Source organism: Chelonoidis abingdonii, chromosome 7 (assembly GCF_003597395.2).
Source record: "Chelonoidis abingdonii isolate Lonesome George chromosome 7, CheloAbing_2.0, whole genome shotgun sequence".
NCBI classification, from domain to species: Eukaryota; Metazoa; Chordata; order Testudines; family Testudinidae; genus Chelonoidis; species Chelonoidis abingdonii.
Genome location: NC_133775.1, coordinates 80,389,690 through 80,416,801, shown reverse-complemented (window position 1 = coordinate 80,416,801; position 27,112 = coordinate 80,389,690). Strand labels below are relative to the sequence as shown.

The window sequence follows — 27,112 nt, the reverse complement described above, 5'->3', positions numbered from 1 at the left end:
GGTAATAGACAAGGTAGGTGAGTAATATCTTTTATTGGACCAAAATTCTGTTGTTGAAAGAGACAAGCTTTTGAGCTTACACAGAAGAAGAGCTCAGTGTAAGTGTGGAAGCTTCTCTTTCACCAACAGAAATTTGGTCCAATAAAAAATATTGCCTAACTCACATTGCCTATCAGTTTACCACAGGCCTTGATAATACAGTGGCTGCCAAACCAGATTTAGTGCTGAATATATCCTTGACTAGCATCACCCCCTCAAGCAGAAATCCCATACCTAAATCCGGCAGTGGGAAAAAGGCAGCATTGAAAAGGAAATCGGTGCCAAAGACCCCAGCGCTGAAGACTGATGTAGAGAGGGAGGGCAGCATGAAATATAAACAGAAGCACAGCTCCAGACACCATTCAGGATCACCTCACAATGAGGCGCTAACGTACCCATCCTCTAACGACAAACCTTGCAACCCTTTGATTACTTGAGGGGCTCAAGAACCAAGGCTGGCTGCTAGTGCAGTGCAGGGATGCTATGGTGCAGTAATGACCTAGATGCTAACTCTGGCCCCACAGACTTGAGCATTGCTGGTAGATCTTGTCATGGTCCCAAGGTCCATTCTGGCAGAGGTGTCTACATTGCTTCCTTGAGATATCCTCGGTGCTGAGACTGTCTGTTTCAGCGCCACCCATGCTAAGGTCACGCCATTCAAGGAAATCCTATCACTTTCACCAAGCCATTCATTCTCACTAGTGTTGAGCAGAGATTAATCTCCCCTGTGAGGGCGGATTGGGAGGAGGTCCCACAGAAAGTACTGTAGCCTGCCTGTTTAGAGTGCCGACATAGCCTAAACACATGTGGCAATGGCAGACCAACCTCAACCAGGCTCATACCTGTACAGTGTTCCACCTTGGCCATCCTGGGACCACCTTCACACATCTGAAAGCTGATCCCTTTCCCACCTGTTGAAGGAGATCTCCATCCCCCTCGGCATCACTTGTCAGAACTCCCATGCTGGAGCCAAATAATGGTCACCACAAACCAAGTGAGGTGGTACTAGAAGAAAACAAACAGCCTTGTTCAGCATCTGAGGAATAATCATTGTCACTAGATGAAGCAGTAACACAGCACCAGATGATTTTGAAGTATTCCAGGACCTATTGGCTTGAATCACTGAAACCGTGGATATAGGGTGACCAGACAGCAAGTATGAAAAATTGAAATAGGGGATGGGGGGTAAGAGGAACCTATATAAGAAAAAGACCCCAAAATCGGGACTGTCCCTATAAAAATTGGGACATCTGGTCACCCTACGTGGATATCAAGACCTGGATAATCCAGGAAAATTCCCACAAGCTCTTTGACATCCTGACCTCTTCAAGTCCAGCCAAGACTTGCCTTCCCATTAATGAGCTAGTTAAGGGACTTTGTGTGACTCCAAAATATTCTTCTTCCAATATCTAAGAGGACTGAGAACAGCTGCGAAGTACCTGATAGAGACTTTGAACAACCTATGACCTCTGGTGGTATCTGTAATACAAGAAAAATCCAAATCCATAAAGGGAACCCCAAAAGAGATCCTAAAACCACAATTTATATTTGACTCTATTGGTGAAATATAAATTTCTTATGAGATAGTGGCCCTGTCCTAACCAATGTCCCAAAGGATATAGGGTTGAACAGCCTTACAAGTGGCAATGGATGAGTCAGACATGGTTGCCAGATCAATGGCCAGTATGCTTGTGACACTGAAGAGTCTTCTGGCTGCAAGCATCAGGCATTCGTAAGGAGGTGCTAGGTACCACAAAAGACATGTCATTTGATGGGATGGAGCTTTTCAGTTTGAGGAGATGGAGCACTCCACTCAAGGATTCTGGGGCCATGCTGCACTCCCAAGTAACCCAAGTTAAGGTCTTTGAGATGTCAACGTGGATCCCACAACCCACTCTCCATCCCTACATTTTGAGGTCCTTTGCAAACACTGGCTTTGGACTGTGAAGGAACTGATGGAGGGTTGCAGCCTTTCACCCTAGTGGTCTCTCTCAGAATTGTGAGGAAGCACAATGTATATGTGGCCCCAACAGATACTGCTATTGAAAAGACTCCAGTTTTGCATGCATGAGGTGCATGTGTCCTCCTGTGGGATCAACACTAACTACAACATCTTGAAGCCCATCGGTTTATTCTAAAATAAGTAACCACTTCTTCTTGACACAGGTCACCCAGAATCTGCTCAAAGCCATAATCTCAAAGTGACTATTGTACTTTCAAAACTGTTTTAGACTAACATGAAATGTTGTAAAATTAGATATCAGACACTTGAGATTATGATGTAGTTGCTATTAAGATTTAAAATCAGCAGCTTGTTAAAAAAGAATGTAAAAAATCTGGCCACTCTATCTTAAGATCACATTGTATTAGCTGACTTTGTTAGTTCTGCAACCAGAAAGGATAAATTGATTTGTAAATTAAGACCTGACTCTAGAGCATCTTGTGGAGAAACCTTCACCAGTTTTCAGATATTCTGTACCAGAGGAGTCCTACTGCTCCTGGCACCTTTTAATAATGAATTAAACATAGTTTGTTCCCTTTACTTAGTTTTGAACTCAATCTCAGACAAGCACTAGATAAGTTTCAGTGACTACAAGGGGACTGAATATATGGCTTTCCATTTAATGGGAAAAGAGACTGTAAAGTCAAGTTTGCTTTGTCCTAAGTAAGATAAATTAATCTTTCTTGCATTTGTTTATTTTATACTTCTCTGTGGATTGCACTTTTGTAATTTCATTCTAAGCATTGCTTCAGAATTCAAAAAATAATATGAAGTCTTCAGAAAATTTTGCTACTGGATATCTGTCCACGGTGTGAATTTATTACTTAAGGCCTTCCTAAGCTACTTGATTTTCAAGCATTACAGACTATAATGGAACAGCCAGAGTGTCTGTTAATACATAACATAACTTTTATTGTTGACAAATAAATAGAAGTTCAGAATAGGTTGTAGTTAGTTCGTAAATGCAATCAGACCCTTACTTCCTCTGAAGTCTTTAAATACAAGTTTCTGTAACATTTACCAAGAAAAGTATCAGGAGTTCTGAGGAATATTCATGCTTTATTTGAAAGTTCTTAGGGTATTAATGATGGGAAAAAATTACTGAAAGAATTCCCACACATGAGAGGCGATTTCAATGCAGTGGGGGCTCTTCGAATGCTGCTAAGAGAGGCAATCCTCTTGGGCAATCTAAATGTGCCCAGAGGTATAGGCAATGGGCTCATTCTTTTATGAATTTAAGCATAAATAAATAAAAAAAATATAAAAACTCCTCAGCATGGACTTTTCTTTTCTTTTTTCTAATCTCAAAACCAAATAACTAAAAAAGAAAACATAAACACAGCTTAAATTAAATTTTCCCCTTATCTTTGTTATATAAAGAGTTTTTTATTGCTTTGTAGAAACTGCTGAAAATGTCACTCTTTGCAGTTAAAAACCAATTTCACTTTTATGTAAACATAATCAAGATATGAAGTCAGCTGACTTTCTCTTATTCCCTTATCTAATGCCCACAGCCCCAGAATCAACACACATGACTAAAGCATAGCTGACCACAGTGAAGCCAGATGTGAAGCAGTGAAATATGTTCTTTTGGTGAGGCAGTTAATTCCTTAGCAGATGTGAAAGAAAAGGATGTTATGAACACTCTCTCTCCAGTTGCTGCTTTACCTTTCAGTGCATTTTTCATTTGTTTCATTTATTTTTTAAACGTACTTATTCTGAAATCTACATGTCATGACATCAAGTCATCCCACAAGTTTCTCATGAAGCACTTCATATTTTTTTTAGTGTGGAGTTTGTTCCAAATGACCACACAGCTTCTTGACAGATTTGTCCAATAGACATTGTCAGAGACCAAAACGTGGTTTTCTTACGTGCTGAATGTTCTATAAATTTCAACTTACTGTGTCATCAATAAGTTTCTGGTGATGGTGAACCCAAAAAGAATCCAATTATGTGTCCAATTGTAACAAAATATCAAGAATGTCTTCCAGCATTACTCAATTGGTTACAGTTTTTTGCATAAAATCATCATTTTATCTTAATATTGCACAAAAATAAATATTATTAAGATAGGGGTTTTAAAACACTAGTTTTATTGACATATGAATATTCTGATGAGACTATCTTACCTTGTATAGAATGCTTGATTTTATTCAATGAAATGCAAAATGTTTCCTCTAGGGAAAATATTTTTAGTTGAAGTGCACTGTTTTATTTCCATTGGACCAAAATTTGGTATAAAAATCAAATGGAGCTGTGCCAAAAACCTTGATCCAAGCATGGCCAAACCTTTGGAAATCTCAGATTTAGGTCCAAACTTCACATCTGACTGTTTTGTAATGTCCAAAATGCTAGTGCAAAAATTGTCATTTAATTGGCTTTAGGAAAGCAAAGCATTTTTTGGTTTCAAACCACATGAAAATTAAAGCTGATTTTTCAAGACACCACCCACCACCCTGTATTGGGAGGAGGGGAAATTTTTATGGAGATTTTGCAATTGGTAACAAATGTACACCACCAAAGCAAGCCAATTATTTTTCTCATGAAATGTTAGGTAATGGAAGAGATCACAATTTACCCATCTCATTAAAAATTTTTGGCGACACTAAAGTGAGAATTTCATTTTAGTGTTTTGCCCCGGATGGTAACTGATTCTGGCCTCATCCTGCAATGAGTTCCATGTATGAGCGAGTTCCTTTGCCTGCACAGACTTCTGTTGACATTAGTGGGGCTCCACCTGGGACACAAGGAACTGCCTGCATGGAGCTCATTGCAGTATTGGGACGTTTGGAGGTAACAACCTCTTCTGAGGTCAGTGGAAAGTCTCCAGTTGTTTTCAAAGGGAGCTCGATGGAACACAAAGAGAAGCTTATAGGTTCTGAGAACAATAATGAGGTGTTTTTTTTTTTTCCAAAGGCCATCTGATAGATTTCCACCTCCTTTTTTTCTGTTTTTGGTATCTGTGCTTTTAGTCAGATAGAAAGGACTGACCCAGATGGACCAGGGATTGTGGGGTGTAGGTATTGAGTTGCTCTCTTTTCTTGTATCAAATCTTAGATTACTTCCAAAAGTAGAGCTTGTATTTTCTGGGAAATGACTGTGATTTCTCTGGAAACTGGATAAGTCTGTAGGAGATTCAGATGTGATTGAATTCAAACTGGAACAAGTGCAGAGAAGGACTACTAGGATGATCAGAGGAACAGAGAATCTACCTTAGGAGAGGATACTTAAGGAGCTTGGCTTGTTTAGTCTAACAAAATGAAGGATGAGGGGAGATATGATTGCTCTCTGTAAATACATCAGAGGAATAAACATCAGGCAGGGAGAGGAATTATTTAAGTGGCAATGTTGCCGCAAGAAGAAATGGATATGAAATAGATGTAGACCAAGGTTTCTAACCATCAGAAAAGTGAAGTTCTGGAACAGCCTTCCAAGGAGAGTAGTGGAGGCAAAAAACCTAGCTTGTTTTAAGACTCAGCTTGATAAGCTTATGAAGGGGATGGTATGCTGCAACTGCCTACATGTGATCCATCCATGCCTGCTATTAGCAAATATTTCCAGTGGTTGGAGATGAGACACTAGATGGCAAGGGCTCTTATTACAGAGAATTCTTCTCCAAGTGTCTGTTTAATGGGTCTAGTCCACATTCTCATGGTCTAATGGTTGGTAGTCATCGAAAGTTACCTTATGAGGCTCTAAGATGCTCTGTCCTTGGTGGTACACAGGGGAGTAGAAAAATTATAGGGACAGCTATAAAATCAGGCATGTATGTTTTGTGTGAGAACAAAGCAAGGATAGCTCCCACATCCTTATGAGACTATGAGTTCCCCATGTGTGAAAGTCAGCAGGGTGTGGGGCAGAACCAGTGAACGACTAGTGTATGCAGCATGTTTCCTCCTAAATCTCTTGGATTTCTAAGCTGAAATTGTTGCTAGCAGCTTCAATATTAATTCCCTGTTCGTTGTCTTTGCCACTGGTGTTAGTATGCAGCTGTGAATGGAGCCCATGGCATCTTGTCACCTGTGTAAGCCAGGTAAGAGAGAGTCAATAGGATAGTGGGAAGGACCTCGATCTACATATAGAGACTCTGAGTTTATAGAGCTGGTTGAAAATTTCAAAACATTTTAAAACTAAGTTTGACATATGTTTTAAAAGCTTTTTTCTATGATTTTTTAAAGTTAGTGACTTTCAACAATCTTTTAAAGAATATTTGCCCATTCGGTGATCTTGTGAAATGTTACTTTAATTTTGTTTTTTCATTTATTGTAAGTGCTAATGCTGATTTTTCTGGCCTACTCATGTGGGTTTTTTTTAAATAAAATCCCCCCATGATGGTAAAGTTCTGATTGCAGAGAAAAAAATTGTTGAGTGAATACAATGGTGGAAAAATCAGAAAATGTAGTACTTGGCACTTGAGAAAACTGATGGATTGCCTGTATTCCATGTGTCTTGAAGTCTGTACCACTCTTCTCTATATGGACAGGGGTGGCTCCAGGCACCAGCGCAGCAAGCATGTGCCTGGGGTGGCAAACCGGCGGAAGGGGGCGGGGGGTGGTGGTCGTCGTGAGGGTGGCAGCCAGGGAGCCTTCGGCGGTGTTTCTGTGGGAGGTCCACCGGTCCCGCGGTTTTGGCAGCAATTCGGTGGCGGGGATGCCAAAGGCGCGGGACCGGCAGATCACCCGCAGAACCACGGCCAAATCCATGTGACCGGCAGACTTCCTGCAGAAATGCCGCTGAAGGCTCCCTGACTGCCATGCCTGAGGAGGCAAAAAACATACAGCTGCCCCTGTGTATGGAGTACTGAGGAAAGACAGCTTCTGAAACATCTTGAGTTATAACTTGAACATTTTTCTTTTTCACCCTCATATTTTTCCCACATTAGCATAAAATTTGTCCATGAACATGTCTAGAATGAATATTCAACAAGCAGGTCAGCAACAACAAAAAATACAGATGCAAAATAATTATTGGTTATAGTCCCTAACAGTAGTGTTAAAATGCACAGGAAAGCTGTACCGTGACTAAGGCATGCTGCCTTTGATGAATAATACTATATGTCCTTTCACAACAAGCTGCAGATTTGCACCAATCAGATACCCCATCTGTAATCATGAATAATCAGTCACCAGAACTCCACTGTGCTGCATGCCATTGAGTAAATGCTGAGGGTTGTTGCCACAGTGAATTCAATTTTTTGTGCTAAGCACTGATAATAAATATATAAATGTAATAAATGTCATGCAATGTTACAATTAAGAGCTGCTTTAGTAACCTCCATAGGTCATACAATCTTGCTTATGCAAAGTTTGTGCAATTTATCCAGATATCACTGACACAAGTTTTTTTTAACATTTTGCCACAGCAGCTGTTTTACATGATCATAAGCATATGAGATTTTTGAAACAAGTCAGGGACACAACTGTGCACCTAATTACTGGCTGTGTGCAATTGCATAACGGTACGAGAAAATGGTCAAAAATGCAGGCAGTTGTCCAATTTGTGTATGATTTCATGGCAATCGCATGGGCAGACATGCTGCAGAATCTAGTCTTTATTCCTTTCATTGCCTATATTCCATTTTACTGATCTATATTTTTAATGCACTTATTACTTTTATATTGAAGCACTACATGTTATTTAGAAATGGCAGTGGAGATATTTTAAAGCAGCCTAAGGGATTTAGAATCATCTTTTAATAATTTAAACACAACACTTGTCCTTAAGGCCCTTTCTCTCTTCTTTGAAAATCTCAGCCAGTATTTTTGTGATTAATGTAATAGAAGAGGTGGAATATTAAGGAAGCAGGCAGACGACAAACTGTCCTAAGTATACAGCTTCAAGGACATAGGCTCCCTTTCTATCATTTTTTTCTGTTTATTGATGTCAAGAGTTTTAATACCAGAAATATTCATGTAGATAATGATTATAACAGAAGTAGTTTTGTTTATGCCAAAACCAAAAGAGGTTTATAATTGTGTAATTTTATATCCAGATTGGAAATACTGCTACATAATCATGACAAGTGCTTAAACCTGCAACCTTGCAAAAATATTGTCCCTGTCATTTTTTTTTAAAGGCAGATTTCTTTAATTAGGCAGAAGAATTTAAGCTTATTTACCTTTATATGGTATAGGCAAGTGACCTTATAACTGAGTTTTCATTATACATCTTTCGTAAGTCAGGTTTTTTTTTAGTGGATTCCTCTTTACCAAAGTGTGTGTGTGTGTATAATGAAACATTGTGTATATATACAATTCAAGGTGTCTGTGTAAATTTTCAGCACAAATATATTTTCCTGATCTCGTGTGTATTGCCTGTTGATGCTTGTGATGCTGAAAGCATCTGTCTGTCACCTTTAACTTAACAGGGGTAAAAAAAAGATTGTGTGCACAAAGTATTTTAAAAGCCTGAATTAAGTAGCCCTGTATCTCACCCACAAAGGAGACATGCTTTTATACTAATAATATTAGGTCTAGTCATCTTTATTTTGTTGGATGAATGGGCAGCTTTTGGGATTCTGATGTTGCAGTAGAAGTGAATGAGACCTTAACTCATCAGGGAAGGAATATTTAGTTAGTCTATACTTTTGTTCTAATTTTAGCACCCTTGCTTTGTCATACTGTGCTCCTAGTAGACTTATTGACTCTAATAGATCAACTTATAGTAAGGTATTAATCGCGTGAAAAGATGTTAGAATTGGTCAGTATCTTTTTTCAAAACAAAAACATTCTTGACAAACACAGGACAGAAAAGTCGATATTGCGTAAGATGCAACCTACTTTGTCCTTTCCATTGCTGGTTGAAAAAGATCCCACTTAATTTCTCAAATACTCCAAGAAGTGTCTTAGTAGAAACATAGGTTCAGTGTGTCTGATACTCTGTAGAAAATCAAGCAAAAATATTCCCTCCATCTTTGCTTTCTAAAAAAAGGCACATCTACAAAGGGAAGCTGTAGTCTGGCTCTGATTCCTGTCCATGTTGGTACAACATCTAGCTGGCTACTAAGCACTACAGTTTTATAAATAATAATTAGGGCTGTCAAGTGGTTAAAAAAATTAATCACGATTAGTTGCATTGTTAATAATAGAATTCCATTTATTTAAATGTTTTTGGATATTTTCCACATTTTCAAATATATTGAATTCAGTTTCAACACAGCATACAAAGTGTACAATGCTCACTTTATATTTATTTTTGATTACAAGTATTTGCATTGTAAAAAACAAAAGAAATAGTATTTTTCAATTCACCTAATACAAATACTGCAGTGCAATCTCTTTATCATGAAAGTTGAACTTACAAATGTGGAATTATGTACAAAATAAACTGTATTAAAAATAAGACAATGTAAAACTTTAGAGCCTGCAAGTCCACTCAGTCTTACTTCTTGTTCAGCCAATCGCTCAGACAAGCAAGTTTGATTACATTTGCAGGAGATAATGCTGCCTGCTTCTTGTTTACAATGTCACCTGTAAGTGAGAACAGAAATTCTCATGGCACTGTTGTAGCCGGCATCACAAGATACTTACTTGCCAGGTGTGCTAAAGACTCATATGTCCCTTCATTCTTCAACCACCATTCCAGGGGACATGTGTCCATGCTGATGACAGGTTCTGCTCAATAACAATCCAAAGCAGCTTTTTTTTTCTTTTGATTATTTGGATTCTGCAGTTTCTGCATCAGAGCTTTGCTCTTTTAAGACTTCTGACAGCATGCTCCACACCTCACGCCTCTCAGATTTTGGAAGGCACTTCAGATTTTTAAACCTTGGGTTGAGTGGTGTAGCTATCTTTAGAAATCTCATGTTGGTACCTTCTTTGTGTTTTGTCAAATCTGCTGTGAAATTGTTCTTAAAATGAACAACATGTTCCATCCAAGGGTGCTATAACATGAAATATATGGCAGAATGAGGGTAAGACAAAGCAGGGAACATACAATTCTCCCCCAAAGAGTTCAATCACAAATTTAATTAATGCTTTTTTTTAATGAGTGTCATCAGCATGGAAGCATGTCTTCTGGAATGGGGCCAAAGTATGAAGGGGCATACAAATGTTTAGCCTATCTGGCATGTAAATATCTTGCAATGCCAGCTGCAAAAGTGCAATGCAAATGCCTGTTCTCACTTTCAGGTGACATTGTAAATATGAAGAGGGCAGCATTATCTCCTGTAAATGTAAACAAATGTGTTTGTCTTAGTGATAGGCTGAACAAGAAGTAGGACTGAGTGGACTTGTAGGTGCTAAAGTTTTACATTGTTTTGTTTTTGAGTGCGGTTATGTAACAACAAAAATCTACATTTGTAAGTTGCACTTTCATGACAAAGAGATTGCACTACAGTACTTGTATGAAGTGAATTGAAAAATACTATTTCTTTTGTTTATAATTTTTACAGTGCAAATATTAAGAATCAGAAATAATATACACTTTGATTTCAGTTTCAGCACAGAATACAATCTATATGAAAATATAGAAAAAACATCCAAAATATTTACTAAATTTCAATTGGTATTCTATTGTTTAACAGTGCGATTAAAACTGTGATTAATTACGATTAATTTTTTTGAGTTAATCGTGTGAGTTAACTGTGATTAAATGACAGTCCTAATAATAATAATAATAATAATAATATACACTTAGAGAATGGAGTGAGCTAGAAAATAGGGTCTTTGAGTGAACTGTGCTACTTCATAGAAAAGTACAATTATTTTCTTTGATCACTCCAATATATTTCTTCTACAGAAATAGGACTTTAATAGTACTTTTGTGTTTGTATTATTTGAATTATTTGTGTTTTATAAACAAGAAGCAGTAGCTATTTAAAAGTGTGAGAGAGGTCAAATTAAAAAAGAAAAGTCCGTTAGATAAGTTTCAAGTTAAAGAAAATCCACCTTGCCTTGGTCTACACTGGGGAGCGGATTGATCTACGTTACACAGCTTCAGCTACATGAATAATGTAGCTGAAGTCAATGTATTTAGACCTACTCACCGCAGTGTCTTCACTGCAGTGAGTTGACTGCTGCCACTACCCCGTCAACTGTGCCTGCGCCTCTCGTGGCGGTAGAGTACAGGAGTCGACAGGAGAGCACTCGGACGTCAATTTATCGCGTCTAAACTAGCATGATAAATCCACCCCCGCTGGATTGATGACTGCCCACTGATCCAGTGGGTAGTATAGACATACTCCTTGAAATAGATACATGAATCAAAATGCTATTAGTGCAACCTTGCTACTGTCTTTAAATTCTGTATTTGGGGTAAACGGACTAACTTCAGGGAGGAAACTGAGCTCATAAATCATGTTTAATTTGGCATTGGGAATGTTTAACACTTCTGTCTTTTATTTAAAATCCACCTTAGCAAATCTCACTTTTTTTCAATTAGAACAAAGAAAACCCAATATTCTAAAAGATTAATTTATTTTTATTTTAAGAAAAAAAGTGTAAGTCTGAAAAAAAATTGGACCCCTGTGAAGCAACCTGTTAATGTAATTGATAGTTACTTGGGATCAGGTACTGTGCAATGCATTTGTTAGTCAAAACCACAAATTAATGGCACTTTTGGTGCCTCCTTAAAGGCTGTTCACAGTAAATGGGTTTAAAGTGGTATTTGATAATATAGATTTTCTGCTATAGAGTCCAGACTCTTTTATCCCCATGATTTCTACTGCCTTTAAAGAACCAGCACTACTCTTTGGGATGTTCTTTAGGCTTTGTCTTCACTACAGACTTTGATCATCATAGAAGAGGACTGTGACTATACAAGTTGGCTAACATGGGGGCTAACCAAGACTTCATTGTAATTAAGGCATGTGTTAGCTACTCATGGCTAAACCCCAATGCCAGAAGGAAAGTCTCTGATTTGCAGAATATAGTTTGTCTTGTTACCTGATCGTGAGCCTGATCCAAAGGCCACTAGAGTAAAAAGAGAGACTCCCACTGACTTCAAGCCCTAAGTAAGCTTATTAGGCTAGAGCTTGGTTTGGTGGTTCCTAAATAAGAGCTTTGACTGATTGAAGACTGCAAAATCAGCCTCTTAATTTGCTGAAAAATTACAACACAAACCAATAATGCTTCTCTTGCTTGACTTTGGAAGACTATAGATTAGCAATTTACTGAGCTTTAAAGAGTTGGCTTACATCACTGGGCTATGCAATAACTGATTTAAGATCCTCTTTAGTTATCCTAACATACAGCATATTTGTTAACTCAGTTAGGACATCATTCAGCTAAGGCCAAATATTCTCAGTGCCTTAAAACTCCTAATAATTAACAAGTTTCCAAGACTCTGAGTATTACAAAGCTGATTATTTTAAATTACATATAATTACTGGTATTTTTTATAAAAAATACGTTCTGTTTCGTAGAGCTAACCAGCAATAAAAGCCTCCAGCAGTAAACATTCTGTACTGTAGAGAGCGCCTCATTTATCTAAAAATATAATCTGTTTTAAAATCTGCCACTTCAATTTGAGCGAAAGTAAAACTATAGCAGATCTTTTATGAAAACTGTGTGCATCAGCATAGGCAAGGCGAGGGCATCCCTAATAGAAATGCCATATTAAAATCAATTTTGCAGAACTGTAAAACATGTTCATACGTGCTGAAAATGAAGTATAAGATTTCTAAAGGATGACAGCAGCCCTTTATGGCATGCTCTCTAATTATTATTAGCCTGACTTTTTTTTTACACTGCATAACCCCTTAAATGCATTTCTTTAATAGACATGACAAAATCACTGAGAAATCAGCCAGGCTGCAGCACCAGTTGACATTTTTCTTAAAGAAAAAAAAAAGTAAATGTACATGTGACAGGTCAGAAAACTTTCACCGCCTTCCATCTTTGAACCCTTTCAAGGCATTGTACAGACAGTGGTGATTCATGGTCCTGGATGCTTCAACAGTTTGACCTTGGACATATCCTGCCATTGGTGTTTATATAGTGATTTTAATTGGAGGTTTCATGGTTTTGATTCATTGATGAGTTATGGATCCTTGTAAACATCAGAAAAGGAGATTTGGAAACTCTCAGTAATTGGAAATGATAACTTCTAGGTAGCACCAATTCCTGGCTTTCAACCCATGCATCCATTCTCCTTTGCAATATAGATTGAATAATTTCTTAACCTGTCTACTAAGTTTTCTGTTGGTTTCTTTGTATAGGGAAACCAATAATCAGGGCCTGCCATGATTGATTCTTTCTGCTTATATCTTTTTGTAAGGTAAGGAAGTGGTGCTATGCCCAGCGCAACTTAGCATGGGCCGAAAAGCTGGCTCATGATGAAGCTCAATGCATGCTGCACCCTGTGCAAGCATGCACTGTGATCATACTCTCCAGGAGCTTTAAATTATAGCATGCTACCCTGTGGAGGGGCGATCCCATCCCATCCCTCTCCAGGCTCTGTTTAAAGGCACAACCTGTCCCTTAATTTACTAAAATAGAAAATCAGCCTTCAGCTAGTCAGTGGGAATTTGGAATATATAACTGATGTTGTGAGTTACTGCATGAATTGTTTTTCATTTAGACTAATGCATTTTAGCCAATGTGAGTTGAATATTCACATAGCAAAATTCCCAACTCTTTTATTAGCAGGACAAGGACGAGGAAAGTTGTGAAGACAATACATAATTATTTAGATCATGACTGATGTTGTATGGTAGACTCAGGCTTTCTGTACCCTAATATTGTAACAATATACAGAACATAGAGGATCCAGGTCCTTAGTCTAGAGGGTGACCTTGTTTTAAAAAAATGACACTAACCATTTCCAATTAAAGAAATTCACTTTAAGTGAAGGCCACCTCTATTTGTGATGCAGGGAGGGGAAGGGGCATAATAGATGGCAATCCCTGATTAACTATACTCAACAATGATAATGGGAATGGGAATGATTTTCAAGGCGCAAACCTATGTGATACATGCAACATTCATCCTTTATATATAATATAATAAAGGTCTTTGTTGGATAGCATCATAAGATGAAGTTGAAGTTTATCTGAAACAAGTCAGCATTGCCATGAACTAGGAATATGTAATGAAGTTAGACAAATTTTGTCAATTAGAATATAGCCTATTAATGCGCATTTAAGAATTTATTTTTGCCTTCAGGCTTTAGTCTTGCACTGTCTTGTCACTGAGTTCATCAAAGCTGCAGTTCAGTTCATTGACTTCCATTCCTGACTGTATTATCTGTCATTTTATAATTTAATTAGACTTCATATATTGGAACCTTCAGTGTTACTAATGATCTTGTACTTCCCTTTTTTAAAATGTATGGACAGTGACATTTTCAAAGGAATTACTGTTAATGCTGCAAAGGAGGGAGGGAAGCATCTGAAAATGCTGAGAAGGTCTATGAAAATCTACTTTGTAAACAATTGTTAAATATTAACCTGAAGCATGCACAATTGGGTAAAGCTCTGGGCTGAGGTTTCTGATGGCTAGCTTGAGGTCCAGTAAGCTTCACTGCAGAACAGAATAGAATGTTTTTATTAAACAGAATGCACACTGTTGTCCATGGTGCTGAAGGCAGAGAAATTGAGATCCATTGCCACAACAGTCAATCTTCAAAATCCAAATAGCACTACAGTTGTTCCACGAGCTTTGAGACCCCATTGACAGATTTCTTGTGGAGGCATCATTCTGCTGTACCCATAATATGACTCTATGACTACTAAACCTGGTTTTGTGATTCCAGTATTTCATAGGCTGAGTCCAGCATCACTTTGAATGTATGTATCCTAATGGAGGTCAAAGCTTTAAAATGTACTTTGCATTGCTTATGCAGATTTTGCATCCTAATGTTTTGTTCTTACATTTTTTCTCTCATGCACATACACCCTCCTCTCTATTCGGGCATGAGTTAAGGAAACTTTATAGTCTTTCTTTGCCATTTATCATGACAGATCACCAAATTCAGACACAACATCAAACATGGTTTCCAAATTGTACAAAAAGTTGAGCTGAGGTGAGAATATCTGTCAGCGCTTGACACTTGGATTTGTTTTTCTAGTTCTGTGGAGTCTTGATTTGAGGTGATTTAGTTGGGATCTATAAGCATTCTAGATAAAGGTTAATCTCTCAACACTTCCTTGCCAGTGGTGAGTAGAAAATACTCAGATTCCACAGTATAGCGTGGTATAAGTATGCATCACTATTTTGTAATACAGTACAGCCTACAGATCTCAACTGAATTTGGGGTCACAGTATGCTAAAAACATTGTGTAAAGCATACAAAGAGGGGCAGACTAACCCCAAAAAGCTTAATCTCTTGATAGGTCACATATACTATCAATGGAAAGGCTAGAGTAGATCCCAGGTCCTCTGTGCCCTATTGACTGTAAATACAGATGTGGTGAGCATGGGCTACTCTCTCAGCATGGGCATATAGATTTGGCTCATTTTTGAAAGGCATATTCCCTTTGCTATGGGTTTGTTGCCAAAGTGCCAAGACACTTTTGTTGCCAAGTGCCAAAGTGCCAAGACACTTTCATGTAGGGAACAATACCTGCATGTTCCTTGAAAAATGGTGATTTTACCATTAATTGTTAATGGTAAATGTCATTGTTGTCATTGTCATTTAGTTGTTACTGCAGCTGAGGACAGCCTGTGAGGGGCAAAGTGAAGCTTTCGTCTTAAACATCAACCCTTACTCCTAAATAGGTATATTTTCAACCTCCTACTAAGGCAACCATTTTTTCGAGTAGTAAAATTGAATTAAGTAATTCCACCATAATTTAATACAGGAAAAATTGTATACAGGTAGGTTTTCTTAATAGTCAAAGAGAGCATTGTTACCTTATTAATAAGTTTTGAAAGTCCTATATTGGTAGAATATGGGAAATAAGTCAATTTGTACCTCTGTCTATACTGTGCCATAGTGTGAATGCTGCAGTTATATTGCAAAGTGTTGCAATATAACTGGCCTATATTGGCACTGTTGACATGAACTAAAAAGTACCTGTTTCAACATAAAAGCAGCCAGAACAAGTGTACAGTCTCTTAGACATCAGTAAGGAATACTGAAAGACATTTCTTTAATCACCTAATCAAACCTGTTTATGGAAACTTGTTTGGCTAAACTCCAGTGAATAGAACTCTAGACCTCAGATTACTTTAACTTTCTGCAAACTACAGACCTCATTCTGTAAAGCAAAGGTAAAATTTGAAGTCTGGGATTTGTTCTATACTCAGTACCCATTAAATAAATAAATTAAATAAAATTAAATAAAAAGTGTCCTAAATTTTCAAGATGTAGCTAAATGGGAATATAAAATTGTCAGTCAGTTATATAGATTATCTGTTTATGATGTCGTTGTGCCTTGTAAATATCTATGTTGTATTGTTTTATATGTAGTAGCATTTATTCTAGTAACGTGGATATTTCAATCCTGTTAATGCACGTTATTGAGGCTGCTCAGGGGTAAAACAACCAAACCATGAGATTTGCAGCAGATATATTATTCTGCTGGGTTCCTAATTTTGTGCTACAACTTGCACTGTAAATTATGCATTTATATAGCATTATAAAGATGTACATTCTGATGCCATCTCCAAGAAAAAGCAGGAAAGTGAAATCTGTTTCAATAGTTTAGTTAACAGTTTTGAAAAATAGATATCTTTGTATTTCAGCTGAGATTAAAAAACTGAACTGTGGGACTGAATACAGATAGCCAGAGCTGAGAGAGATCTGAATAATATGACTTCTGTTACTACTAATAAAGAGCCTGAATAGCCAAATTAAGGGCTAGGAAGGTTAATTATACGTTCATTTTAGTACAAAAGATTATTAAAAATTGTGCATTAGCTAATTCACACATAGTACTAATGGAAGAGGCATACAAAATTAATTTCCACAGTATCATTTAGATTACCGGCACTTAGTCTTCTATAGCTAACAGCCATTCTCTCCCTTATGGTCCACTTTGTGTGTGTTTTTGTGTGTATTTATGTGCATGTTGGAATTGTAAATCACAGAACCATTGAAATACTCTCCACTCCATTATCCAAGTTATTAATAATAGAAACATAGAAGAATAGGGTTGGAAGAGACCTCAGGAGGTCATCTAGTCCAACCCCCTGCTCAAAACAGGACCAACACAACTAAATCATTCCAGTCAGGGCTTTGTCAAGACGGGCCTTAAAAACTGATAAGGATGAAGATTCCACCACCTCCCTAGGTAATCCATTCCAGTGCTTCACCACCCTGCTAGTGAAATATTTTTTCTAATATCCAACCTAGACCTCCCCCACTGCAACTTGAGACCATTGCTCCTTGTTAATGAAAACATTGAATAGTATGGGATCCCCAATAGACACATTTGAAAGTGTGAAAGCAAACCATTGAACACTACTCTTGAGTATGATTTTTCAATGAGTTGTGCACTGCATTATAATAATTTCATCTAGACCACATTTCCCTGGTTGCCTTGTGAAAATGTTGTGCGATTGCCAAAAGCCTTACTAAAGTCAAGATACGTCATGTCTACTGCTTCCTTCCTATCCGATAGGATGGTAAACCCTGTCAAAGAAATAGACATAGTTTGTCCCTATGTAGTATGGGTTATGTTAAAGTTACCATTGTAATCAATAGTTTATAATGTAACATAAATAGCAACAGCTAAAGGATATTATGATTCTTTGCCACATATATGTATTCCTCTACGTCATAATTATAACAATTATTTTTCAGCTATAACAAAGTAGAAGAATGTACTTATTGTAAAGATCAACTATTTATTTCTGAGTAATGAACAACTTTGCATGTAATTTTAGCAACAAACTGGTAAACAGAAAGATGCTTGAGTGATGGAAAACTTGGAGGGAGAAAGCATGGGATTATGCAGTACCACATAAATGACAGAAGCAAATGCAGCCCAGGTTCTGGTAACTTTATTAGTGTGTTTTTCAACAGAGGCAGAAGGGTCTCATTGTATGTTGGTCTTTCCAGGGCCCTAAAGCAGGGGGATCTGCTCTGAAAAGTAAAGGAATAAGTGGCAGTTATCTTTATGTATTCACTTCTCTGGAATCCTTTATCTTCAACTTGGAATAAATTATTCATTACACAGGTGATATAATACACAAGGAGATGTAGGTCCTCCCTGCATAAATAATATATTACTAGAGTGTCACAAGAAATATGAGTGGCCTTTGATTTTTGCAATGTATACTTATTGGGTGGATGCTGGTCCCAGATGAGCATAAAATGGGATCAACTTGGTTGAAAACAGTGGAGTTACTATGATGTAAATGTGATCACAATCAGGCCTGTATTCTTTTTTCTCATGTGTATGAGGCTATTAACAGTTTTGAAAATGACATAATTTTGCTGCCTCTTCTTAACCATTTGTACACACAGCTTTTAAAGTGAGATCAAATGGTTTTGGTTTACCCTCTTGGAGTGCAGTATGATATTGATATGCATTCTGTCTTTAATTCCTCTCTGTCCACATAGCACACTGTCTCAGCTAAACTAAAATTTTTACTTATCCATATTTTACATGTGCCTATTAGCAATGGATGGGACATACCTTACAGGACCTGAAAGGGGCTGTCATGATTATGGTTCCCCTTCTCAGGTTCTCTAACAAAAGAAGGCTATGTCTGCTCTGAGGTGGGAAGCTATGATCTAGAGGAATTGCCTGAGAAGCTCCAGGAAGAAGTCAGGAGATGAATCTAATTTCCAGAAATATACATGAATAAGCCAGGTTTTTTTTCTGCTGTAGAGCGGAAACTCCTCACTCCTTGGAAGGGTAGTGAAAAGCATTTACTTTTTGTTTTGTGAATCGTTCTTAGAAATAACCAGCTCAAGATACTGAGGGCCTTTTGCACTGGCTCTTGAAAATAATCAGGCATATTTTCCAAAAGAGGCTTTTCCTTCTAAAGTATCTGCTATTGCTTGTAAGAGTCACCTAACTAGTCTCTACTACACTAAAATTCAGGTACAAAAGGAGACATCTTTTGTCTTGGCCTTTTTGGATAAACAGCTAACACATCCACAGTCAGGGACTAATCCCTGCATTTGCAGGATATTACATTATTTGAGTTGTAGGTCATCTTCATCACTAGCTTCTGTGATATTAAGCAATTTTTATTGTACTACTTTGAGGTGGCATTCAAACTTTGTACTTGATTCAAGGGTCCCTTCTAATTAATGGTTGCATAAAAATAAAAGTATTCTTGGAAACTTTATTTTCCTCTACTGTAGAAATTGTTCGAGTTGACCCATCAATAAAAATTGCATGTGACGAGCTTTGTTCTTAACCTTGCAGGGAGATACCACATTGGATATGGTACTTCTGCCTTGCTCACCTGGTCGAACTGATTCACTGATTGTATCCAACCACTCACCAGCCAGTCACAAACTGTGCTTCTGATCCCCCACATTGGTTATCAAGAAGCTGAAAAAAGAAATCACACAACTCCCTTTATTGCATTCCACTTCTCTGGCTCCCAATCAGCATACAGGTCCAGTACAGTGAAAAGTTATTTAAAAATTCTGCTCACTATACAAAGTGTTTTTTTGACCCCAAAGGGTCAGCCATGTTACCAGGTCAATACTAGTTTGGAGCTTACCCAAAATACTACACTACCAGCCAATCCTTTAGCATCTAAAACTAAAGCCTTTATTATAAAGAAAAAAGAACAAGAAGAGAGTAGTTAAATGGTAAAGCGGTCAGATACGTACAAAGACTTCAAAGTCCATATATCAGGTTCTTAGCAATATTGGTGTGTTTGCTGGCTTGAAAGTCCCTCTGAAACACATCCACAGCTTGGATATGTCTTTCAGTCCCTAGATCAGAGCTTTATTTGTAAAAAAAAGTTACTCCAGAGGTAGGAAGCAACATTGAAGACAAAATGTAGAATGATGCAGCTGTCCTTCATATTCCTTTTGCCATGTGGCTTGTACAGTAAAAGTTGTGTTATCCAACCCTGTATCAAGTGGAAAGCTCTATAAATCAGCATTTCTAATCTCCATAAAAAGTCTGGTTTAAAGTTCCAGCAGGCTCCCTACCTGGCTCCGTGTGGCTCCCCGAAAGCAGTGGCATGTCTCTGTTGCTCCTAGGTTGAGGAATGGCCAAGAGGGGCTTGGAGTGTTGGAGGGGTTTCAGGGGCTCTGAGAGAGAGTTTGGGTGTGGGTGGGGGCTCAAGCCAGGGGGTTAGGGCATGAGAGGGGGCCCTGGATGCCAGATACAGGGGGTGGGGGTTCTCACCTCAGCAGTTCCTATGCAGAGGCATGACAGGCAGCCCTGTGAGCTGCCCCCACGAGTGCTGGCTTGGCAGCTCCCGTTGGCCGGGAACTGTGCCCAATGGGAGATGTGGGGGCGGCGCCTGTGAGCGGAGGCTGCATGCAGAGCTGCTTGCCACACCTCTGCCTAGAAGCAGGAAGGAATACAATTGATGGTTTAAGTTGTAATTGTCACAGTTGTGAACAGATTTCTCCTTTTGTCAAGAAACATGGGGTGTCTCAGAAGTCTCTCACTGCCGAAAGGATTTTGTTTGCTGATCTTATTTTCAAAGTTGTGCTTTAAATCTATATTCAGGTGACATCTATGTCCTGATTTGTGAGTGGGCATGAAGCCATCCTAACAGATGGGTATGAGTACAGGCCTGCCAAAGATTCAGGATTAGTCTTCCATGGGGGGACAAAGCGGCTTCAAACCTTTATCAACATTTTGATTCTATGTATAAAGCATTCTGAAATGAAGCCTGAACTGTGATTTCTGCTGAAGGAGACCCAAATGTCTTTACTGTGCTAATGATATTATTTAAATAATAACTTTTAACATCCATACTTCAGTTACTAGATATTTTGGAAATCATTGGATAATTGTGAAAAATCTAGGTCATCTGGAGAAGGGATGGGGTGGAGGGAATAGACGAGAGAAGAAAATGATTTGCAGTTGCTGTGCTAGATCATGTATTAGCGGAGTGTAGGATTTCTGTTCTACCTGACCTCAGCTAGGAAGATGACATCAAGGAACTTCTCTTTAGGAAGCAAGTTACTTTCAGTCTGGTTAAATGTAAGGGAATATATCATTCCTGTGGTGGAGCTTTCTGAATACTTGTGTAAGCTAGTGCAGTTATATGATTTAAGTTTTGTGTATTTTAATACAGTTTGGCCCAAGACTGGGTTTAGAATAGTGGATTTCCAGCTATTTGTTTTTTTAAAGAGCCACCCTTGAAATATTGTTACTCTTTCATGGAGTTTAATTGAGGCTGTGAAAGAGTATGCACCTCTACTGCAAATATAAAGTAGTTATGTGGTGTACATTTTCTTTCCATCTGTATATTTTCTTTCCCATTCGGGGGCTGATGGGATTGGTGAATGCTTTCTAGATATGAGTCTGAGTCAAGAAATATTGTTGCTCTAATGCTGACACAAAAGGGAGTGCTATGATTTTACATGAATAGCTGACATTTTAGGAACCCCCTGGCCACTGTATTCCCCAGAAGTTGCAATTTTGAGACACCCCCAGTCCCTACCATTGTTGTCTTGGGTTGTTGTGGTATGGGGGCATACAGACCCAGGAGTCTCTCTTCTCTCTGCATTACAGGTGGGTGCTATAAGTTTGTGATTGATTTTGTAACTGACCAAATGGGTTTAATTCACTGAAGTGATATTTTTGAAAGCTAGGATCTATATTTTTCAGAACGATTGAATAACTGCCTGTTCAGTTTCTTATACAAGCAAACATCAATAGTAATGTTTACGAGTATCTTGCATATGCAGTTGGTTCAGTATTTAAAAACCATGTGTGTATTCCCTGAAATATTTATGAATGAAAGTTAGTTAAAAGTTAGCATTGTGTAATGCTTAAATATGTAAAACCGAGTAGCTTTACAATAAGTTTTAAAGAGTAGTTACTGCTGTGTCTACTGCAAAAAGATAGGTAACATATAAGACTGACATAACAGGTGAGAACTGAGTTAATGTACAGCTTGTTTGCTTAAAAAATGTATTTATGGTTACAAAAGGTACTATGTAAAAATGGCATTTCTTACCTGCTGGCAGCAGACAGGTTGTGTATGCAGTGATGATTGCATCCTGAGTACAGTAAACTTTAGTCTGTCATTCATGTTTGCATATTGGCTCTGCAGTGCTATAAGCGGGTGATCTGCATTCTTCTCTAGCTGATGCATCATAAAAGGAAAGCATTCCCATTACTTACCTATGGTGCTTTAGAAGGACTTGGAAGGGGGCAGTGGCAGAAAAGGGGGGAAATCAAATCATTTCATGGTACTGACTGCTTGGTGGAGTAGTGATGGAGACCAGTGTCCTCTTCGCCAGCAAATTGGCTTTTGCCTATCCCTCTTTCTAGGGAGTATGTGAGGGCTGCCAGACGCAGTCAGGCATTGGCTTCCACCTACCCAACCTTGGGGTTGTGATTTTTGTTCTGGGTTATTGATGGCATCAGTGGAGGTTGTTTCTGGGTTAGCAAATGTATCAAACAGAAGTGGTGTTTCCCAGTGTGGTCTGCACCAAGCTGATTGTCTGTCAGGCTCAAGTAGGAATTTTTCTCTTCGTTGCTTTTCTTCCATGTTGTTGGGGCCTCTCATGGCCACTGGGTTCTGAAATAACCAGTTTGAACTATTGGGTATAACTATCTGGATAACAGCTGGAAATCACCTGTTCCCAAATAAACTTGCAACCAGTTCACTGAAGGTGAAATTCACACCTTTTTTGCAGAGCTTTTAAAAACGTGAGTTTTTTATGCACATTTGTGTGAATTAAAAAAAAAAAGGCTTCGTGGTTTGTTTTGTCAATTCAAAAGTTCTCCTTTTCTGGAGAAAATAAACTCATTTGCAAGTAGAAATTAGACATATTCTGAGTGAAAAGTGAAAGCATGATGAAGAGTTTTTGATGTGGAAAAAAAATCTGTGTTCACAAAAACAATTTTAAGGTACGAGGTGTTACCTGAAACAAATTGGTCAAAATTTCAGCTCAGTGTTTCACTGAAAAGTTTTCAACAGGTCTGCACATTTCTTGTAATTCTTTTGTTGTAAGGTGAAATCTCTAAAGCTACATTCAGTTTTGATCTCTTGCTGGATGTTTTTTATAGACATGAGAGGAAATTGCAGTTAAAGTGACCTCTCCTCTGCCTCATTCACTGTTTCACTACATCCTGTTTGCTCACTTTAGACTCAGCTTTATAATGACAGTAATACTCAACGTTATTGATTAATAATAATTATTTAGTAGTATGTAACATCAAGTCTTTTGGAAATATCCCCCTTCTTTACCTGCAGCCACTCAGCTTTTCTTAAAGTTGTTTATTTGTAGTTAATAGGGCCAGCTCTATAGTTTTTGCCACCCCAAGCAGCACACCGAATTGCAGCCACAGATGGCAGGGGCAGTCCGTGTGCCCTTAGGGTGGCAGGCGCTTCCTGCAGCGGCGGTAATTCGGCAGCAGCTTCTATGTTTAACTGAAGCCGCTGTGGACAGCTAAACATAGAAGCTGCTGCTGCCAAATTGCAGCCACCGCGGAAACGCATGTGCTGCCCTAAGGGCACATGGACTGCCCCCGCCGTCCACGGCTGCAATTCGGCGCGCTGCTTGGGGGCAAAACAACAGTGACTGCCGCTCCTTGCAGATTGCTGCCCCAAGCACCAGCTTGGAATGCTGGTGCCTGGAGCGGGCCCTGGTAGTTAATGTAGCAGTTTTGCCAAAAAGTTTCCCGGAAATAGTTCTCCTAAATAAAATATCAGTTAGTTTTGAGCTGGAGATACGTCAGACTTCTCATTTCATTGGGGTGGTTCAGTTGAAAATGAGGATAGAAATTGGCTCAGCTCTTAATATCTGAAACTTCTGCTGCAGATAGGTATCTCAAAAGTTCTCCATGTTTGTTGAGTGGGTCTCTCTGCAGAGTTCACATTTACTTAGCTTTTGCTATCAAATAATAAATGTAGATCTCTATTGTTTCCTTATCTTTCCTTTTACTTTCTGGACATGTGTGACTCCTGTCATGTCTCAAACATTCCCTTCAGAACAATTATGCTAGAAAAAGCAATCTTACTCCTGTCAAACAAACAAATGAAACACTCCACAAAAACAAAAGCAACCCAACATCTCAACAAAGAATAAACCTAGATTGATTTAAATACAGCATCTCACTTGGTAAAGAAATATAGGCGTACTTTACAATCTTTCATACATGGAGTCAACAAGTATTCACAGACAAGTGTCCGTGGCATGAAACAATACTCCAAACTTAGCTGAAGGTAGGTTAGCATTTTATCTCAACTGGTTTGTCATTTGTGTGTGTGAAGTACATTGGTAAGCAGCGAAGGCATCAAAAATACTGAAGAGGCCTTTGGGCATGAGAGAGAAATCAAAAAAACCAAGGTGATGGAGACTTCTGCTATTAAAGCTGAGAAAAGAAGAGCTTATTGTGCTTCACTGTTTCAAGGAGGATTTATTTCAAAATAGCATTGACTTATTTTTTTCCTTTTCATAAGAGAATATTTTACTTTCTAGAATGCAGGGACATTCTGCTTCCAGTGATTACAAAAGAACTGAAAGAATTACTAGAACACAGGGAAGAGCAACAACTTCAACTTCAAGAGAAGAAGTACTGTGTAGAATTACTCAATAGCATCCTGGAGGTCCTCAGCTATCAAGATGCAGTAAGTATTGATGAAAATGTAGATGGCTTAAGCCTATGGAGGCTGAGATGATTAAGTTGTAAAATATTGATACTGATGAATCTCATTTAAATGCTAAATATAAGTTGATGACAAATTCAACTCATCTATATTTCAGCGGTAATATTCTATAGCAGTGAGTGTGTGAAAGGTGAAATACTAAAATCTAGGGTTTTTGTTTTTCAACTTCTGTTTAATATTCCTTGAATAGTCAGACATTGTAAATCAATCTCCATTTATACCAGCTGAGGCTTGGGCCTGTCTAAATTAATTTGTTGAAGTTCATCTTAGACTAAGGTTGTGAAGCATACTAGAATATTACCTAATATTTATTCTAAAGTTCATATTTTACCTATTTATATAACATCTTCCTCTCTTCTAAAATTATTTTTTTAAATATTTACTAAATATAGAAAAGTGGTACTTACATTACATATATTGAACAAAGCTTTCAAAGAAAGATTCAGCTTCATTTACTGTCAATCAGCATCCTCCTATACTTGGGTGTCACTGAAAATGATGGTTCTGCTTGTAGTATAATGGGACGTTGCTTTGGCATAGGATCTATTTTTTGAAGTTGCTGCTTTTCTGTAATCATTGAACTCTTGTTCTCTAGCTGATTATTAACTCTGCAAAGTGTTGTTTTCTGATGCACTGTGTGAAGAATGTACAACAGCTAGTTCAGGTTAAAATGTAAGTGGAGTACTGTACCTTACTTTAGCTGTACATGTACTCCTTAATTAAGAGCACACTTGGACGGGTTCCTTAACGTTCTGTGATGGCTGTCTGGATATACAGGAAGGATTTGCTGTTGCTTTGGAGGCTTCTTATGGAATGAGCACATAGGTACTTGAGTTGGGAGCACCGGAGCCTCCATCGGGCATAGATGCTTTATCTTGAAGAGTTTGATGTTCTGTTAGATTAATCTCTGTAAGGCTACATCTTACAGTACATACCACTGGCAAAAATGTGTGGGATATGCATAGCTATACATTGCAGTAGAAAGCAGGCTGCATCCATGGTACGGTGGGTAACTACATGGGTCTGTGAAAGGTTTTGGCAGAGGGAATGCAGCAGGGAAAGGCTTCAGAAGCTCCTAGCTGCCTATTCCCTGTGGGAGCCTTCCCCCACTGTCGGAGCCTTGCATAAAGCTGCTGGAGTCTTTCCAAGCTGCCAGAGTCTTTCCCTGTATCAGGGAAGGGTTCCAGCAGTGGCAAGGCAGCCAGATCCTGCTCTGCTAAAAATACCAATGTGGATGCCGTGGCTTGGGCGAGTAGAGAACTGTGTAGGATAGTTCTCAAGTACTTACCTACAACTTTCAGCAATGTTTTAACTCTACTCACCTAAGCCATGCCTTGCTCTCTACACTGCTATTTGTTCCCATGCTAGGGGGCCTACATGAGTGTGTACACTACGTGTCACTGAAAGAAGAGTGCAGTGTAGACGTGCCCTCAATGATACAGTGATGCTTCCTGGGAGCATCCAAGGTCATTAGGTACCTCGCTACCACCTTCCCATAGTGTGAGGAAGCCTTGTCTGTGCCTACTGTGGGTCAGTTCACCAACTTCGCTACAACACAAGCACTACCTTCTAGGCTTAGACAGGCCCTGCACACTTCCTTTACAAGTTAACAATATATGCACACACCAACTCGCAGGTCCTCCAAGAGTCCCCCTGGAGTGCCCAGCCGCCTATCCATTGGACACTCCCAAAATTCCCAGATCCTCTGCTCCCAGAGGAACCATATACCCAGCTCACCAGTTACACCTTAGATCACAGCACTTTGATACACTGACAGTAACAAGAAGTAGTTTATTTAACAAAGAACAGAAATTTGAGAAGAAGCAAGTAGAATGAATGGAATCAAAAGGTTACTGTGACAAAGTTCCTCCTCTGCCTTGGTGGGTCCTGCGCTTATAGGCAGTTTTGCTCGCCTCAGAGATTCACAGCAGCCCTCAGTTTGGCCACTTTTGCTAGTGGCTCAAATCTGCCATCCACTCAGCTAACCTCATTGCTGGCCAGCATGGGGGAAAATGGAGAACAATCCCACAGTCTCTGTGTCCCACATAGTGGGTCAGGGACAGGTCAGATCCCTTTCCAATTTAGACCTTCCCTTCTGGTGTTTCTCATAGACTAGGTCAACTTCTCCTGCGTCCAATCAGGAGTTGGAGGGATGGGGGGAACCCAGGCCCACCCTCTACACTGGGTTCCAGCCCAGGGCCCTGTGGATAGCAGCTGTCTACAATGTTCCCTCTATCAGCTGCTTGACAGCTACAGCTCCCTGGGCCACTTCCTCATGGCCTTTCCCCAGCACCTTCTTTATCCTCACTGCAGGATCTTCCTCCTGAAGCCTGATCACACTTGAACTCTTCACTCCTCCAGCAGCACCCCTTCTCACTCCTTGCACCACCCCCTACTAACTGATGGG

General features: G+C 38.9%; 1 protein-coding gene across 1 annotated transcript in view; it reads left to right on the top strand.

Annotated features, from left to right (window-relative positions):
• The window catches only part of DOCK2 (dedicator of cytokinesis 2), a 538,858-nt gene that overhangs the window by 151,032 nt on the left and 360,714 nt on the right, over nucleotides 1–27,112 (top strand). The window contains exon 26 of the mRNA XM_032803688.2: nucleotides 24,518–24,666. Within this exon, the coding sequence (XP_032659579.1) occupies nucleotides 24,518–24,666 (149 nt within the window). The remainder of the gene's footprint in view (nucleotides 1–24,517; nucleotides 24,667–27,112) is intronic.